Source organism: Arvicanthis niloticus, chromosome 3, assembly GCF_011762505.2.
Source record: "Arvicanthis niloticus isolate mArvNil1 chromosome 3, mArvNil1.pat.X, whole genome shotgun sequence".
Taxonomy (NCBI): domain Eukaryota; kingdom Metazoa; phylum Chordata; class Mammalia; order Rodentia; family Muridae; genus Arvicanthis; species Arvicanthis niloticus.
Genome location: NC_047660.1, coordinates 116620799 through 116641040, shown reverse-complemented (window position 1 = coordinate 116641040; position 20242 = coordinate 116620799). Strand labels below are relative to the sequence as shown.

Sequence of the window (20242 nt, the reverse complement as noted above, 5' to 3'; positions counted from 1 at the left end):
AGCATAAACATTTTAGTGACATAATTGACACACATACCTAGAGATTTAGTTTATTTAAATTAGGCAAAGATTCAGACCAGTAATTTGTTTATAGTTCCATGGCTTTAAAAAAGTATTCATGCCTAAGCTACAGGATGAAACTAGAAAGTGCCAGTCACATTTGTACAAAATGCAGACCTTTGGGACCTTCTAAATGCCGATGCAGTAAGGAACTGGAAGCCACATTGTTTCAGTGCATACTTTGAATCAAGCTTTGAAAGTGGCCACTTCTTACTATAAATTTAAGGCTCTTAAGACCACATGAATGAAGTTGACTAATTTATAGTAAAAAAAAAAAAAAAGAATCTGTGTTTAGAAACAGTTGTTCCTTGCTTGCTTCATATTCTTTATTATCTGGTTATCACAGTAAGAGAAAATATTGCTTCCTTGAAGAATCCCTGGAATAACATATCCTATCGGAACCAGTTTACACTAACCACTTGGTAAATTTGAAAACAATGAAGTGTGGATTATTGTTAAGATCTGTTAAAGAAAATCCAGATTAAATACTAAAATATGTCTCTTCTCTCATTCTCTTCCCATCTTGCTCTTCCTTTCTCTGTCTCTCCATCCCTTCCTCTTCCTCTCTCTCTTTCTCTTAAATCTATTTCTAAGATTTCTAAGCATAGACTGCAATATTGCTTCCAGTATTGGAAATCTGGAGATAAGTTCTTATCAATTGACATAGATAGTGAAAGGTCTAGTCGAGCATGATCTGTTCCTCTTGGAATCGTGACATGTAACCTGAGTCAGTAAATCAGACAGACAACACTTAGCCATCAATCTGGGAGCTGTACATGTTCTTCCTACAGTCCACAGGTAGCTCACAGGTCATAAAGATTCCTCTTGCAAAGCCATAGGATATACATGTGTCCACTGAAGACCTGTGGATATGTGGGTGGGGGGAGGCTATAAAATATCATAGTGGTTCACAGCCATCAGTCTCCAGCATTTTCCATTCTGTGTGTTCAAGGAAATTGCTTTGAAGGTGACTGGCAGTGCTTCCTCTCCATATGTGCCCAGAGCTTCTGGGAACAAATGTTATCAGGACTCGGTTTCCTTGAGGCCTACTGGAATCTTTCTGAAAGGGCCCCACCACTATTCCCTTACTGCACATCTTATGTGGTTGGCCAATCACATGTCCCTTCTAATGTACTGGATAGTTTCTGCTACAAAGCCAGAGTTCCTCACCAAAGAAGCTCGGGACACATTATTTTTTATCAATAGAGAAACCAATGAGTTGAGATCTCTCTCTCTCTCTCTCTCTCTCTCTCTCTCTCTCTCTCTCTCCCTCCCTCCCTCCCTCCCTCCCTTCCTTCCTCCCTTCCTTATTTAATAAACCCCTTTTCCTTTCTAAGATTAATTAACCGAAATATTCCTCTGCAAAGGCCATGTCAGAACAAAGATTGAAGTAGATGGATTGCTCTTATTGTCTGCACAGGGACTTCTACACTGCAGCTATCTTTAATCGCCTGTGTCTATACTTCTGAGCAGACCTTCACGATGTCCTAGGTGCCAGACACTTGCTTCCTTACATCTTTCAGCTGTGTAGCTTCTGGCCTCTAACTCATGTCTTTGCATTCCAGACAAAGCTGGGTTTGGAAATAACTTCACCACAGTGGACAACAAATCCACGGCCCAAAATGTGGAAGGCATTATCGTCGGTGCCATGTTCAAGTCTCTCATCACACGCTGTGCCTCAACCACACATGAGCTTCACAGCCCTGAGAATCTGGTGAGAATATTCCCCTTCCCCACAGAAGCACTCAGGCTTGTGTCTGAGAGGATATTTCAGACTGTGGCCTGGAAGAAGAAAAGCTGAAGTCTTAAAGTTACAATATCCTTTCCCTGCCACCAGTGTCACCCCTAGCTCACCGTGGAGCCATAATCCCCCATCCTACCTATAGATTAACTTAACTTTCTCCTCCTCCTTCTCCTCCTCTTCCTCCTCCCCCTCCTCCTCCTCTTCTTCTTCCCCTTCTTCCCCTTCTTCCTCTTCTTCCTCTTCCTCCTCTTCCTCCTCCTCCTCCTCTTCTTCTTCCCCTTCTTCCTCTTCTTCCTCTTCCTCCTCCTCCTCCTCCTCCTCTTTCTCTTCCTCCTCCTCTTTCTCCTCTTCCTCCTCTTCCTCCTCCTCCTCCTCTTTCTCTTCCTCCTCCTCTTTCTCCTCTTCCTCCTCTTCCTCCTCCTCCTCCTCTTTCTCTTCCTCCTCCTCTTTCTCCTCTTCCTCCTCTTCCTCCTCCTCCTCCTCTTCCTCACAGGCTTTGTAGAGACTGGTGAAAGGTATTTTGAGCCTTTCAAAAAAAGGTGCTAAAACACAGCTAATTGGTTCATAAAATAAAAAAGAATGGAACTCTAAGCATTATTTGAAACCTTATTTGCTTCTAAGAATTGATGCAAATATGCTACTGAAATTTATTGAACATTATAATCTTTTTTTGTCTTTCGTAAAATCATGTGCTAATTAATCAAATAAAGTTGCAAGTAGTGTGGGAAGAAATCTAGGTTATGAAATGCCAAAGTACAACCAAGGAGAAGAGGATGTCTTGAGATACGCAGTGTAGACTATAGATGACAAATTTGACACAGATGGGTGAATTCAGGTCTCTTTGGGAACCAAAAGATCATGTGTCCTATGTCTGTTCGTTACTATGATTTCTATGCAGAATGAGCCCATTTATACATATGGAGTTATCTGCTGTTTTACTACATGGAGGACACTATTTTATATTATTCTAAACTGTAAAGTGGTTCATTTCAGATAAACATAATTTTCACAAATCAAACAAAATTTACTTCTACTAATGGTCAAAGGCAATTGAGCAATGTTCTTGGACCTTGAGTGTAACACAGACACTACTCATGCATTTGTTTTGGTCCTGGCTAGAAGTGATTTTTAAAGTTGATTATAATACATGTGACTTCTTACAAACCTTTACATACAACTTCATACATAGAGGAACTATTAAATTCTTTAATTATCCATAAGCTTACTTTTGAACTTCTAACTCATCAGAATAACTAGAGTCAAAGAAGAAGATGGTTCTAGCTGTCCATTGGTAGCTATTATTTCCCATAGTGCTCTTCTGCTGAGGTGTAAGCCTGTGCATGTCCTGGTGAGAACAGAAACTTTGCTTTCAGTTGGCTTTCTCTTCTGTGGATGAGCATATGAAGAGCAGAGCAAAAGTCCCAGAACTCTGTTTCCCACAGGCTGAAATGGTTGTTATCACTCTGTTATCTTCAAGGGTCCTCCCCTCTGCCTTCCTGAAAATCATGGGTATGATTGTCCCATGGTTCTTGATGTTTGAAAAACAAAGGTATCAAGGTAATTTCTTTTAGGTTTCTGAATTTTGTTTTTTACCACACCAAAAAAAAAAAAAAAAAAAAAAGAAAAGAAAACATAACATAAAGAAAAACTGCAGGTATATAAGAGCTGAAAGCAAATCTTAGTATCTCAATAAAAAAGTATGCATAAAATTTTAAATGTCACAAATATACTAGCATGAGAGTCCCTCTGCATAGTCTTAGGTTCATGTTCACATTCATACTCAACTTGGCTACAGAATATGGATCATTTACTAAATATGCCATGGAAAATCCATTATCCCTTGAGCAGCCAGGCTTTGATAGAAACATCTAAATGAATTACTTAACATTTTATCATAATAATCCAGCCATTTAGAGAAGCTGATCTGAGGATGAAGTCTTTGTCATAAACAAAATTCTGGCTACCATTTTTTTCCAGGCCAAAAAAAAAAAAAAAAAAAAAAGTTCTCTTCAGAAGTCACAGTTACAAGAAAATCAACTGTTTAAGAGTGTAGACTGATGTCTTACTGATAGTATCACTGACTCTATGAACTTGAAACTGTACTAGTCTTTTTTCCCTGTATTGAAGAAGAAACACCATCTTTCATGACTTCAATGCTCACCAAAACCCAAGCAATTAACTTCTTTCCTTAAGAAAACTAATCAGGAAGCTACCTTTTCCTGACTCCAAACCTCTTCTTATCTTCAAACAGGGACTGTACTGTGACATCCGCCAGCTGGTCCAGTTTATTAAAGAAGCTCATGGGAATGTCTTCAGGAGAGTGGCTCTTAGTGCCCTGCTTGACAGCGCTGAAAAGTTAGCACCAGGGAAAAAGGTGGAGGAGAATGGACAGGAGTCTAAGCCTGCCGGTGGTAAAAGGTTGGAAGCTTGAGTTCTCTGAATATTAGTGTTTGGTAACTGTCAGAAGAGTGTTACTTTTTATCATACTGTGTGCTATCAGATATACGATAGAGTCAGAAAAGGGGCGGTAAAGCTATCTTGTACAACTGGTGTCACCAATGTAGTTCAACTAAAGCTTTAAAACAAATAATTTTTATAGGTAGAATCTTTGGGGCAGTTGGGTCACAAAGATTGCCAACATGGATGGATTAGTGTTTTTATAGACAAGGTTTAAAAGAAACCCCTAAACTAAAAAGCTTGCTTAATTCTAGTGGGTCTGTTTACAACAGCGAAATATTGGTGAGAAATGAAGTCCAATAGCAAGCTATAAATTCTATACGATTTTGACTCATGGTGAGAAAGGTTATAACAGATGATTTTGCATTGTGGAGCATATGAGAGATCAAACAGTGGTAACCTCTGTTGTGACTGGTGGAATGTGCTATTTGTATAGGTCAGAGGCAGGAAGCATTGCAGATAAAGGCCAGGTATCATCAGCACCTGAGGAATGTCGTAGCTTCATGTCTGGTCGCCCCTCACAGACCCCAGAACAGTAAGTAGATTTTTGTCTCCAGTGTGGAGAACTGGGCAGTTCGCACTGAAAGAAAGTTTATTTTCTAAACTGTGCTCGGGTTTTTGTTTGTTTGTTTCCGTAGTTAGCTTTTTAATGGTTTGTGTTCGCTTCCTTGAGACATTGCTTTCCGCCCTTACATTCCCAATACCACCGGCTGTTCCAGGTGAGACCAAATAACCAACCAGCTTTGTCCATATGAAAGGATCTCTGTAATGCAACATATAAACATGAAAAGTGATGTATACGTGAGGTGGCATATATTTTCTTGTTTAAAAATCACAATTTTAAAATGGATGAATGGTTCCAATATGCTTGATGAACCTTTTCTTAAAAATAAAAAAAAAAAAAAAATAATACGGTACATTTCAAAAGTGTTGAATTTTAGCCAACTGTATACTCTGCCCTACAGCACCTTGGCCTTAGATCAATTCCAATGTCTCTTCTACAACTGGTATCATTGATGTAGTTTAACTAAAGCTTTAAAATAAATGATTTTTATAGGTGGAATCTTGTGGTTAGTTGGGTTAAAGAGATTGCCAGTATGGGTGCATTAATGTTTTATCATGGACATGGTTTACCTCTGGTTTTCATACTCATAAAATTCAGGAGCATCTTCAAATTGGTGCCTGCAGAAGTTGTCAGGATTACTACAGACATGACCCTGTGCAGGACCACATGAGACTCGTGTTGTTCATTCGTCTTTGAGGAATTATTTACACACAAATAAAGCAATCTACATTTCAAATATCCATCATTGTAGATATGCAATTTTGCTTCCCAAGGTCCTTATCCAATATTACATTGCTGTTTTAGCAATTCTGTAGAATATTCTAGGCATTAGAGTATCCTTCCTTTATAACTGTGTAAATTAAAGGTGAGAAGCCAGCATCTGTCAAACATAGGACTAAGCAAAGAAACTCGTCAAAACCACAAATGCTCACACAGTTCTTGTGTGCTCCAGAATCTTAGCAAACTGTGCCTTTTAATAGAATAATAAGGATAAAGACAATCAGGTCAATGGACCCAGTAACCACATATATCTCCTAAAGTCCCAGTACCAAGATGCAACTTCACTCATTGTAGAAAATTAATAGGTATATTTCAAGGCTAAATGACTGATGTGCAATCAAGGAATGAGTGACACACAATAAGTGAAGAACAGAGCTGATAGGCTGTCCCCAAACTTTAATTTTTAACATCTTTACCCCAAATTAAGCCTTGGTTTTTCCTTTAAGAAAACCCTCACAGCCATGGTAAGAGTCCAAATTTAGCCGTAAAGGGGCAAATGAATTGCTAAAACACGTTCCATGTTCAAATAATGAGAGGACTTGTTAAAACCATTAGAAGAATGCAGGGTGGTGGTGGTGCTCACCTTTAATCCCAGCACTTTGGAGGCAGAGGCAGGCAGATTTCTGAGTTTGAAGCCAGCCTGGTCTACAGAGTGAGTTCCAGGACAGCCAGGGCTACACAGAGAAACCCTGTCTCAGGAGATTTTTTTTTTTTTTTGAACTCCAAATACTCTCTTTCTTCAGTGTTCTGTAGACAAAATGATTTTCTCCACATTTATCCTATGTCTGTGTTAATAAGCCTTGCCATTAATACTTCTTCATGGAATAGTGCCATGAAGCATCCAATATGGAATTTTCTATCAGTTAAGCCTGCCAAGAAAATGAGCGCCCTAAGCATCCTTTGTTCAGCCTAGAGAAAGGCGAGAGTCTCTTTGACAGTCATACCTCCTCCTTTACCCTTCCTTTTTCTTTCTTTCCTGCCCCTTTTTCCACTCCTTGTTGATGATGTAGCAGTTGCTCAGGAAGGGTAATAAGTGACAGTTTCCCTGAATATCTTCCTCCTTTATCCTTGCACTTTCACAGGCTCTCACCATGGTGCCTCTCCTTCCTTGGATGTATGAGGAGTGTGACATACTGTGTTGTCCTCCTAAGTAATGGACTAGTCAATTCTAGAAATCCAGTTTAAACACACAGCTCTTCATAAGCAAAGTAATTTAGAACAGCAGTCCTTAACCTGTGGACCACAACCTTTTGTGGGTTGCATGTCTGATATCCTGTATATCAAATACTTACATTGCAATTCCTAACAGTAGCAAAGTTACAGTTGTGAAGTAGCAATGAAATAATTTTTTTTGGTTGGGGCGTCATCATAACTTGAGGAACTGTATTAAATGGTCACAGCATTAGGATGGTTGTAAACCATTGTTTTAGAAGAAGAGCTCATATTAACTCACAGACACTGAAGCAACAATCAGAGAGCCTGTATGGTCTGACCTAGATCTTCTCTGTATGTTATGGTTGTGTGGCTTAGTGTTCTTTTGGGACACCTCACAGCAAGGATGGAGACTGTCTATGACTCTTTTGCCTGCTCTTGGTACTCTTCCTTCTACCATGTTGCCCCATCCAGCCATAACGTGAGGGTATGTTCCTAGTCTTATTGTAACTTGTTATGCCATGTTTGGTTGACATACCTGGGAGACATACAGGAGGGAAACAGGGGAAGTAGATCTGGGGGAAAGAGGAGGTGGAGGGAAGAGACTGGGAGGAGAAGAGGTGAGGTGAGAGGAGAGAAGGAAAGGGAAACTGTAGTAGGAATGTAATATATGAGAGAAGAAAAATAAGTAATTTTTTAAAAAAGAACTGAAAGTATTGAATACTTTGATGATATTTGAGAGATAAAATCTGAATATTCTTATGTACTGATTATATTGTATAATAGCATCAAATATTGGATCAATTCATTAAAGTCTGTAAGTAAAAGTTACACAATAACACATAGATAAGAGTCAATATATGGCTAGAACATCATCTAGTATAGATTTTTCCCAAACTGCTAGAGGAATACATGCGGTTCAAGGTGGCAAATATGGAAAACACAAAAGACTACATGGGGGAAGTTGAAAAATCAAAATACTCCTGCTAAAGATAACCTCTGCAAACTGTTCATACCTTATGCTACAGCATTCCAAACATGTAGTGATCACATGTGTGACTTTTAAAGACTATTATTACAATGTGTCATAAAGAGTGCCCAAGTCAACCTTTTTCTGAAATAAGATTTTTTTTCCAACTAAATTGTTTTTCTTTTGAGAGTAACAGAGCAAAGACAAGCTTAGGGCTTTGAATTTGGCCTCTAAAAGCACTGGCTTGTCACAGTCACCTTACCACCTGACTTATACCAGAAAGGAATTCAGCCTATAAGGCAGTCATGGGAGACTTGTGCTTTATAAGTGAAGGCAACATTGTGTCTTTGTAGCCAATGATACAAACAGTCAAGAACCCATTACCATGTGGAAGTCCCATAATATACTCAGCTGTCTTCCCATACTTAGACAGTAAGATTATGTTCACTGTTCAGCACTGGCCACTCAGACCTTCTCAGTCTTACAGCACAGCCTCACCTATTCATCTTTTCCTTGATACTACTTCTTAGAAATTGAATTTCTCAGTGTAAGGGGTTGATTTGAACTTCCAGAAATGTATCTTATTGTATAGAACATAAACTGTCCATAAATACCAAAATATTTTATTTCTCCAATGGTAATATGGTGGGGCACTGCTTTCTCCTTCTAACCACCTTAATTTCTATTAATTTAGTGGGTAAAAATGGGAACTTTTAGCTGCTGCTGCTGCTGCTGATGATGATGGTGGTGGTGGTGGTGGTGGTGATGATGATGATGATTTTTAAGTCCTATATATTTTAAGTCACTTTTTCTCATTGAAAATCTTCTTTCCAGTTTTCTGACTTTTTTTTTTTTTTTTTACTTTTAAACTTGTCAACTTTCCTCACCTTATATGGCTGATAGGATGACATACTCCCTGAGCATGGCGATGACATGTCAGCCTCTCATTTATTAATTCATGTAAATAATTTTGAGAGTTTATTGGGTGTTAATTATGATCGTGTGCTGCAGGAGAGGTGGGACATTTCACAAGAACGAGGGAGCTTTTTCAGAAGTTAAGTATTTACTTGCATTTTAGGTGCTCCCGCTATTATGACTCATACTGCAGGTACACATATGCAATAATATTTAGTCTTTTTTTTTTTTTTATTAAAGTTGAAATAATGACTACCTCCAATTGGCTGCGGAGACAGGGCTATTTCCAGGAAGAACACAGAGTCAACAACCTTGATCTCCCTCTCCCCACTCTGACCCCCATACTTATTGTACCCATCTCCACAAAGATTTTTCTGTGCAATTTGCCTAAATACAATAGCTGGGAGTTGAGAGGACACTGAGCTGTGCGGTGTTGCCTAACCCTATACTCCACTTCTCTGCAGTGATGAACCAATGCAAGGGGGCAATCTGGGACGGAAAGATTTCTGGCGCAAGATGTTTAAATCCCAAAGCGCAGCAAGCGACACCAGCAGCCAGTCTGAGCAGGACACCTCGGAATGTACCACAGCCCACTCTGGGAACACCTCCGACCGGCGTGCGCGCTCACGATCCCGCAGAATCTCCCTGCGAAAGAAGTTGAAACTCCCCATAGGTAAAAGTATGTCTGTATTTATTTCTGGATTCTCTTATTATCATGTCATCAAATCAATGAGTGGTTGAGACAGAACATGCCATGGGAGGGGGCTGGAAAGAGAAGCATTCAAGCTGTGAGATCTACATTGACTGCTTCGTGGTTCCATCAGTTTGTTTGCTGTGCAGCTAATGCAGACAGTTCCCAAACAGCAGCTGCATGCGTCTGCTGAGTGTGAAATGTACAGCTCTTGGCTTTGCTAAATTTGAGTAGAATCAACTACCACTACAGCAGATAATCTCAAAAGTAAGTGCAGTTTCGAACTAGAATGAAACTTGACCCATTCAAAGGAATGGGGAAAACACATATTAAAATCTGGCAAATACATAGAAAAAGAAAGAAAGAAAGAGAGAGGGAGGGAGGGAGGGAGGGAGGGAGGGAGGGAGGGAGGAAGGAAGGAAGGAAGGAAGGAAGGAAGGAAGGAAGGAAGGAAGGAAGGAAGGAAGGAAGGAAAGCAGCCCACAGGTGATGTGGAAAGATAACAGGCTTGGGGGAAACTGAAAAGAACCAGTAACTTGGGGAAATGGCTGACTCATTGAAGCAGAGCAGCAAGTCAGACCATATGCAAGTCGGGGTGGCCATTTCCCATGGCTCTCGTGTACCAGCCTGTCAGGGAGAACGGAATAATACAATGTATGAACCATTGCATTGGAGAAATGTTAGTCAACAAGAGAATCAGACTGAAAGCTGGCCAGTGGCCCAGGCATAAACAAACGAACATCTAGATTGCGTGTGAAGCAGAAACAAAAACAGAGAGACTTAAGAACTGTTTAGGAGATGAAATGCATAGAGTTTCAAGAGAGATAGAAAATTTGTCTAGCATAGGTGGATGGATCGTGGTTTCCTGCAGCAGAGAGAACCGGGTCTGTTTGTCCTACACTTATGTGCTAATGTAATTTTATAGTTCAACACTGAACATCTTGATGCGAAACACGTATCCTGAAAACAACTTGTTTTTGCTTCTATTTATATTGGAGCCATGTAACTTTCATTGCTGTTCAGGACATGCTGGCATTTCTGTTTCATTTATTTAAGAGCACATGCTCAATTTTTCAAAATATCATTAACTAGGAAACTGGCTGAAGCGGTCCTCCCTCTCTGGCCTGGCAGATGGTGTAGAGGACCTCCTGGACATTAGCTCTGTGGATCGCCTGTCTTTCATCAGGCAAAGCTCCAAGGTAAACAGGACATTGCTCATGAAGTGTACACTGGAGTCACTGAATAAAACTATTGGGATTGAAGAGCGGTGAGCACAGAGGAAGGGTTAAAGGCACTTTGGAGTTGAATAAGTTCAGAAATTAGGCAAGCAATGGAAAGTAGAGTGTTTAAGTGGTAAACCATGATACAAATGAAAGTAACGGAAGACACAGTAAATTATCTATAGCTTCAATCATATCTACATAAGAAGGATATAGCAGACGACAGAAATCACGGAAATACAATTGAAATTCTTAAGCACATTCTCTCTCTGTGAAAATATCAGACACTTACTGGGGTCTTTCTGCCTTCTCACTTCCTTTATGTGCTGTTATTACATCTTACTGAGTTGACCTAAAGTCAGGATCATGAAGAAATATCACTGCTTTAAAAGAGACATAGAGCCAAGCCTGGTGGTGCCTCGGAGAGCCTAGTGGTAGAGTCCTAAGTTCAGGCCCAACTTAGGTTATACAGTGGGTATGAGGTTAGCCTGACGAGGGAGGGAGGGAGAGAGGGAGAGATAGGAGAGGGAGGGAAGGAAGGGAAAAAGGGAGAGAGGGAAGGGGAATATTTATTATGCTATAAATTGATTTATAAATGTAATATAGTCTACTCATTCTTTTTCTCTTTGGTCTGATTTTCAACTGTGGTTGTGTTCACTAAGGATGAATGTGGATGTCCATTTGGACTTGATCAGAATAAACACCATACATGTCTGTGTTGTTCACTAAATTTTCACATTCAGCTTCTGGTCTCTTACATGGTATTCCTTGCACCTGCAGTTATAGTGACATTTTGGGGGGCCAAGAAAATGTATTACATTACTTAACGTGTAAGCCAGAAGGACAGAATCACTTTCACCTTCTAAACAACTTATTTTTCAAGCCAAGGGCTAATATAACCCAATGATTAGCTGCTGAGTAGCTGATAGCTTTCCTTTCTCCTTAGGTCAAGTTCACCAGTGCTGTTAAGCTCTCAGAAGGTGGACCAGGGAGTGGGATGGAGAATGGACGAGAAGAGGAGGAGAATTTCTTCAAGCGTCTTGGTAAAAGTCAATAGCCTAAGAATCCCATTGACCTTTCCTTCTTTTCAGTTACTCAAACCAACTGGTCCATTTCTTTTTTTTTTTTTCTGAAAATGTCTTTTTAAAAAAAATGGTCATTTTCTATTTGTATTGTCTTTCCCTTTGTTCTTTAAATGTGTCTTTCACTGCTATCTATAGCCTCTTTATTATCAGTTTGGTTGAAGAGACATTTACAGAAACCTTACTGTGATTCTCACCCCCTGGTGGGTACTGAGTGTGCAGAGAATAGTACACAGTCTTTTCTTGTTAGACTCTGTGAGTCACAGGACCTCCTATCCACCCACCACTTCAGTTTCAGAGTTCTGTTCAAGGCATGGCTGACAGGTGGCCACCCTCCCTCTGCTGAGGGGGAGTGTGCAAGTTTACAAAGCAATTTGTTCCAGGGCTAGGCAGCTTTAATTGTTAGCAAATCTCTCTTTGTAATCTGAAAATACATTTGCTCATAAAGTTGATGCTTTGTCCTAGTGATAACATCTGTCCGGAACCACACATACACAGCCACACATAATGCCATAGTCCCTCTTATTCACTTCCTGTTCTGTCTTTTGATCTCTTTTGAGTAAATGTCTTTAATTTCTTTAGATTTCATTCCATGGAAGCGTCTCTAGTTCCACCACATCCTGATCCTTTTTCCTTGATTCATTCTTTAGATGGAATGTAGGGGGCCATATTTGAAATTAATCCATGTAGTCAATAGCGTAACTAAGCTGTGAATATGCCAAATGTATGAACAGGAATTAAAATGATACTATCAGTGTCCTCATCACATAGCTGGTTTGCATTGGTCAGCTTTTGCTAGTTCATCTTCTTCCTATCAAAGAATGTCAGAATATGATTTGGTGTAGACTATTGAGACTCCATTTTATAAGGTTTATTATTTTATTGTATAGAATGCAGTTAGATCACTTATCCAGAAAAAAAATTGAAGGACAGACTCCAAATCAATTTAAATTCTAGAGCTTTTCTCCATAACTGGACTATGGTGATCCATCTGAACTGATACACATTTCTATTCTTTCATCTAAATTGATCGTGTTATTACTGAACAGGAAAGATAAAGCTGCCACCTCTAATGTTGTTATAGTTGAATATGTTTAGTTAATAATGTGTGGGTATAGCTTTTCAGCAAACCATGCCATTAACTTTCTAATAGTCCATGAATATTTCTCCATCTCATTACAAAAGCATTATCAAACTTTATATAAAGTGATCTCCCTGATATCTTTATGATTATATCAAAACTTTAAGTGTCACCTAGTTTATGGTGATGCATTCTTCATGAAGGCACGGTGTTTCTTATGCTTACTTAAATCCTGAACATCATCCTGTCTACTTAACTGTCTCTTTTGCAATTCAGCACAAACCTCTAGTTTTCAGTCCAAGGGTTTCAGATGCGTGCTTTCCTAGGCTGGAAGTTTTGGTCTGTTGTAGGGCACATGTCTACTACCTGAGGATTTAGATTTGATCCTCAGTACTGAAGAAGCTGCAGGAAAGCATCTCAACCCCTGACAACCCTGGCCTTTGGCAGCTTCGCCATTTCGGTCTGTTCCTACTCTATCATTTTCTATAGAATTTCAGAGATGACATCTCTAGTGTTCAGTACCAGCAACAGCACAATGGCAGTGTTTCTGCATTTGATTTTTGAGAATGAAGCTAATGTGTGTCCTGAGGTATGTGTCATGCTAGCTCAGTGTCACCTGGATGGTGCTGCGAACATATCTCCTAGTTCTTCCTATGCACTGGATTGTTAATTTGATATACCTGCAACATAAACCCAGAAGTTTGGGGTGGGAAATGCTCCTTCTTAACGAATGTTTTCCATAGACTATGGGTTTCCATGTGCTATGCATTGAATATTTGCATCTGCCCAAAGGTCGTGTAATGAAGTTCTATCTCACAATGTGGTAACATTTGGAAATGGACCTTTGAAAAGGTGACTAGGTTTAGATGATGTCATGAGGGTACCATCACCATGATTGGATTTTAGTACTCTTATAGAAATGAGACATGAGATAACTGTATGCTAATATAAGGAAAGACCACTTAAGGACATAATCAAACCTGGAAGAATCAACTGTACTTAAGCCCAGTATCAGACTTACAGGCCATAGAGCTGTGAGGGGTAGATATTTGTTCTTTAGAAGTGAGCTGGCCTGTTATATTTCATTATAGCTGCAGTAATTGACAAAGGAACTATATTCCCCCATTTGTAGAATATTCTCTTTTGTGGGAGTGATGATAATATCTTTGGGTTATTGGCATTTTCAATGACTTTCTTACACTGTCTTCTTCAACTAAAAGTCCACCATGTATCCTCTTACTAATACTGACTTAAAATATGCCCATCTCCTTTGCCATCTTATAGATGCATTAGCAAATGTTGACCCTACATTGAAGTTTTTGCTGAAAATCTTGAATTTTTACATGTCACATGTTACCTACATTCAAGACAATGTGTGTTCATAGCAAATATTTTAGTGGTGCGGGGAATGGGGAAGAAGTGTGAAAGAGTTTTCAGGCTAACACTACAGGAAATATACTGGCATGTCTTTGAAATGTCCTTATGGTCCTTTTTACCTTCTTCCTTTCACAACGACACAATCCCCACAGGCTGCCACAGTTTTGATGACCACCTTTCTCCCAACCAAGATGGTGGAAAAAGCAAAAACGTGGTGAATCTGGGAGCAATCCGCCAAGGCATGAAACGTTTTCAATTCCTGTTGAACTGCTGTGAGCCAGGGACAATTCCTGATGCATCCATCCTAGCTGCTGCCTTGGACCTAGTAAGTTACAGAGTTCTCTCACGCTTGTTCACATTCATGCTAGCAACGGGGGAGGGCATGAAACCCTAGTCCTAACCCTAATGATGGGTTCATATCTGTTTAGTTTTATCAGAGTTTGTTGTCAATAGAGGAAGAAAGATGGTAAGGTGAGACAAGTAAATAAAAGAGGGAAAATATTAATAAATAATCATTGGGAGGTAGCATGTGTAACAGTATGATCATTATATTAATTAAATGAGATTTTAAATAGAAAGTCCCTGCACAGTGCCTGTAATGTATTAACACTCAGAATAATAGCCTTGTATTTCCATATATTAGTTTGTTGAATTGTTTGCTTTTGAGACAGTCTCACTATATATCTCTGGCTAGCCTCAAGTTTACTGTGTAGACCAAGCTGGCCTCAAATTCAGAGACCTGCCTGCCGATGCCTTCCCAAGTACTGAGATTATAAAATACCTAGCACATAATAACTAATTAACGCATGTCCACTGAGGTCTTCCTCTGTGCCAGGAATGGTACTAACAACTACAAAGGTGCAACACTTAGGCTTTCTATGGATAGTCATCAGTGCTTCAGTCTTCTCAGTGAGTGCCACGGCCCAGGCTGATGATATACATCCATAGCACGCCTAGTATATTTCCACAGAAAACTCCTAGAACCAGGAAGACCAACTTGTAACCCAGTGGTAGAAAGCCAGCAAAGGGTAGACTGGAGCACAGGCCTGGCTTCTGTCTTCGGAGAACCTATATTATGTATTCTATTGTGCTGAGTCTTCTTAATATAAATTATGTGAAGCCACTTTAAGAATTTCTAAAGCTCTGACAGCTTAGTTGACTTTGATCAAGGTCATATGCTAATTGGTGCTAAAACTGGAATCAGAGCAGAATTTTCTATTCCATACAGGGCTATTATAGAAACACCATATGCTTTCTCTGTCACACAATTATTTAAATAAATCAAAGTCAGTACCAGGACACATTGAAAATATATGTATACTGCCTCTTATAATAAAGTAACTTGCAAACACTTTCTTGATAATTCAAAAAGCATCTGATTATTTAAAATATTTCTTATTGTAGGAATCATAATAAATTCATACTAGGAAAATAAGATATCTTCAATTTTAAATATTCACACCATATTCATTCTCCAAGCTAGTGATTCTTAACATTTTACAACATGGATTTTTTTAGATTAGGAAGAAAGTTGTGAAAATTCTACCAAGCAAACAACAGCTATAGACAAAAGTTAGCATGTAAATCAGAAAATTAAGGAATTTCCCTCAGAACTCATCTATAAAGACTCAAGAACTCTACCTTGATTAATGGTGCATTTCAGGTAAGGAGACTTGTCAGGCAATGATAGACAACCAGAGGTACCTTTCACCGTTGCTCCCCATGTGGAAAACTCTTGGGAATTATATCGAGATATGAGGGCCTTCAGAGACACAAGGCTTTCCACAAAAAGAATGCTCCAAGACAAGTTTCGATCAACAAATCAATATCTGCTTCTGAATCAAGATGACTATAATTACAAGAGTGATAATCAAATTGATATTCAAATTTCCTAAATAGTAGAGTTACATTTGCTCTCATTGAAATGATTCCCTACCTACCTGATTTCCAACTGTTGTACCTCTTAACTTCTTAAAAAAGCAAAACAAAACAAACAAACAAAAAAAGGTGGAACAGGAATTTCAAGCCACAAATAGACTCTACTTGTTGTGGAAACGTGACTCCTATCTTTGGACTGAATTAAAACACAGTAAATAGACATTTTTTTTTCATTTCCATGAATGTAAAACTATGACTAGAGAGTCTAGAGAGTTACAGATCTCTCTCATTTCCTCTTTTCCCTGCAGAATTTACTCTAGCAATGTTTGTTCTTCCTGATCTCATAAATTCCATGATAACCTATAGAAATGAGTAGAGTAGAGGACATATGAACAGTGTCTTTTAGCCTCCAAGCACAGGAGCATTTCCTGCTGCTGATGCCTACTGATGGAGTGGTCTTTGTGGGCTCGAGGAAGAGATGCATTCTTCATCAATAATTACATATACTGAAAGCAAATGTGCAGCCCTGGAGCAGTGAGTGTAGTAGGAAGAGGATTTTCATACCAGGAGTCTTTTATTTTAGTATAGACCAAGCATTGTGCTCAAGTTCAGAAGCCCAAATCCCAGACATCAGAGTCAGTCAAAATTTAAAGAAGAAAAGGAATGCCCATCTTCAAGCAATAACGACGACCCATTGGACCCATTGATTTGAATAAAAGTGTAAATGACAAAGAAGGTGACAGAGCAGGAAGAGGAGATGTGTGATTATCCTACAGGAGATGTTGATTGGGAGAACTGAGTCGAGGTTAATAATGGCAAGTTTCAATCTATGGACCGTTTATGAAGCACTTCCACATTATCTTACTTACTGGTATCAGGCCAGGATAGGGTCCCCAAACTCAGGCACACTTGGAATTATCTAGTAAATGCTGACAAACAAACTGAGAGAAAGCAATACATAGGTGCATGCTTTGTGTTTTTGAATCAGAGTGGCATTTGGTGGTGGCTGACATTCATACAACTGTGGTTTGTCAATATAGACTTAGGTTAGAAGTTCTTCAAGATTACTCTCATGTTTACAGATTTCCCCTGTGTTAGGTTTCTCATAACATCTAATCCATCTGCTTCTTACTTTGAATGAATTTCTGTGTTTTTATAATGCCTTTATATTTTCTCTAATGCATTTGTAGTTTTGCTCGTGTGTATGATATAAATATGAATATGAAAACACAGAGACATAAAAAATATAGGTAGGTTAATAGGTATTAACAGATATGGATAGATGGTGCATATTATGCTATGTAGAGGTAGATGACATATTATAGATAGATAGATGATAGATAGATAGATAGATAGATAGATAGAACACATACATACATGCATACATACACAGATACATAGATACATAGATAGACAGGCAGGTACACACTGTGAAAGGGCAGATATACAGATCAAGGCATAGTTGTATAAACTCTGCTTCTTTATCATGCAGGACTTCAGGGCAGAAGTAGAAAAAAGGACTGAGTTCAGAATTATATTATAGTCCATTTTATCCTACCTTTCTTGCACTGTTTTATCCTGATGTTTGTAGGTATGGCTTAAATTAAATTTTGCATTAAACAGCTTTTGCTTTTATTGTTTCATTGATCATGCGATTTAAACGTGATTTTTTTTTTCAAATAACATTTTTCTGCAGAATCAGAGACTGCTAGTAGGTGAAGGAAATACTAGAAACTTGCAGAGCCAAGCCTAACAAATATGAAAGTTCATTTCTTTGCTTTCAATCGTCTTGCTGTTATCACTACAAGCATGTAATTCGAGGTTGTTGATTTAAGGCCAGCACAGCTATTCCTCACAATCATTTTCTTTCCTATAAATGTATCAAATACAACTGTAACATTTTTTAAGTTTACAAAAAGGATCCCTTTCACAGTAAGCTTACAGGATCTGCCAGCGCAAGAGGAAAGAGAAGCAGTGTGGGTAACATGTATTTATTGTGTACACACTCTCCTCATTTATTCAGTGAAACTGCAATGTGTATAGATAGTGACTTCTAGTTTCGGGGGTAATTTATTAGCATGAATACAATGAGCAACAATGTCGGTTGGCTTTAGTACCAATTTCCATGAATATTAATACACCTGTGGGATTGTAGGACTCTCTCTAGTCTGTGACTGGAAAAAAATGAATTTATGTTCAATTATTTGGCCTTATAAATAGGTAAATTTAAGGAAAAAAAGCCAAAGTCATGTCCATGGCAGACCTCACAAAACAAGGCATGCCCGGTGATTTTAAGAGTTTGGCCTTATAAATAGGTAAATTTAAGGAAAAAAAGCCAAAGTCATGTCCATGGCAGACCTCACAAAACAAGGCATGCCCGGTGATTTTAAGAGTTCTGCCCACTTAATGGCGTACCTGTGCCCATCAGAAGCTCTGCTTTGTCACGTTGATTTGTTTTGCTGTCTTTTACCTGATTTTGAGATTTATTAATGTGAAGTCATGCATTCCTTTTTGTTCAGTGTTAGGTTTCATGTGATGCAATTAGTGCTATGTTAGTAGAAGAGTGGTTTTGTTAACTATAGTACAAGTTGTAAATTCGTCTTATTTTAGCAAGGTATTTCTATTTTTTTTTCTAGAGTTTTGGCAGTTTTGGATGATGCTTCCATATATGTCTTTGCACATGGCCCTTGACTCAGAATAGTTTTCTAGATATACAAAAGAATGCAGTTCTGATTATAATTTTGCATTTGGTATAAAACCCATACTTCATGGTAGTTGTGGGAATTCTACACAGGCACAATTGTGTAATGAAAGTTCATCTCTCTGTGTTCTTGCTTATATTGTTACTTGTTTACATCATTATTCTTACAGTCTGGTACCCGAGAGTGACCTGACTTTGTATTTCAACAAAAAGCTTAAGATGTTCTTACATAGATTTGATAAATTATTAATTTGTATCTTTGTCTATCCCTTTACTGTAGAATTATTTACCTTTGTGTGTGTGTGCGCATGCGGCATGTGTGTGTGTGTGTGTGTGTGTGCATGTGCATGCTTCTGTGTGTGTGTGTGTGTGTGTGTGTGTGTGTGTGTGTGTTCACGTGCGCGCGCGCGCGCAATACTGGTGTTGCCTCTTGCCTTCCATTGTGTTTGAGTGAAGATCTGTGTTCACAGGCTTACCCCAGGCTACCTGGCCTTCAAGCTTCCAGTGATCTTTTTCTGTTTCCTGCTCCAGAAGTCCTAGGATTGCATATGATTTGTACCACTCCTGGATTCATGTGCATTCTGGGATCAGAACTCAAGTCCTTAGGCTTAAAATATCCCCAAAGTTGAGCAAATTCTGTTGGGTGTTTCTCATTTTACCTTGATGGTTTTTGCAAACACACATTACCTCTTTAAGTAGGGATTCAGAGTCAGAGGTCAACCAGTGTAGCTCTCTCAGTGGCTGGTTTTTTTTGTTTTTTTTGTTTGTTTGTTTGTTTTGTTTTTTTGTTTGTTTTTTGTTTTTTTTTTTTTTTGCAAATGTCTCTGTTTTGACCTCAACTTGAAGCTCCTTCTGCCAGAATTGTAAGTCATAGGCTGACATTTTCTTCTTTTCCTTTCAAGATATTATTTCATCCCTCTATCTTAATATTCCTAATTGGCATTCAGTAACAGAGGTTGACCCTGTTCCAAGCACCTTTTCATATCTTCTGGTCACTGTTAATAGTTTACAGTTTCACTAAAATACTTTCGTCATATTTTTCTACAGCAGTGGTTGTCAACCTTCCCAATGCTTCGACACTTCATGTTGTGGTGACCCCCAAACCTTAGATTTATTTTTATTGCTACTTCATAACTGTATTATTGCCACTGCCATGAATTGTAATATAAATAGCTGGTGGTTTTGATGGTCTTAGGTGACCCCTGTCAATAAGTCATTTGACTCAAAGAAGTCATGACCCATAGGTTGAGAACTGCTGATGGAGACGCTCATGAGGCCTCTAAATTGCATACTTGCATATTGTATCTATTGGAAAATGTTCCAGTGCTATCTCTTTGCTAAAGGTACCTCACATTTTTTCTGATCTTTCCTTCGGAAATTACAGATAAATGTTAGGTCTAATTATCCCCTGACCTGATAGCCTCCTGTATCTATTTTATATCTTTTTCTCTCAGTACTATGTCCCTAGGAAAATGTCCAGATATCATAATTCACCTCACTGTCTCGTTTTCAAGTGGGTCTGAGCCCACGGGTATTTTAATTTAATTATGTGTATGGGGATTTGCCTGA

At 38.8% G+C, this 20242-nt stretch overlaps 1 protein-coding gene across 1 annotated transcript in view; it reads left to right on the top strand.

Annotated features, from left to right (window-relative positions):
* Unc80 (unc-80 subunit of NALCN channel complex) overlaps window positions 1–20242 on the top strand; it is a 185177-nt gene that overhangs the window by 45294 nt on the left and 119641 nt on the right. Inside the window, exons 16-22 of the mRNA XM_076932055.1 lie at window positions 1626–1774; window positions 4056–4222; window positions 4698–4796; window positions 9108–9316; window positions 10427–10533; window positions 11501–11597; window positions 14247–14419. Of these exons, the coding sequence (XP_076788170.1) occupies window positions 1626–1774; window positions 4056–4222; window positions 4698–4796; window positions 9108–9316; window positions 10427–10533; window positions 11501–11597; window positions 14247–14419 (1001 nt within the window). The remainder of the gene's footprint in view (window positions 1–1625; window positions 1775–4055; window positions 4223–4697; window positions 4797–9107; window positions 9317–10426; window positions 10534–11500; window positions 11598–14246; window positions 14420–20242) is intronic.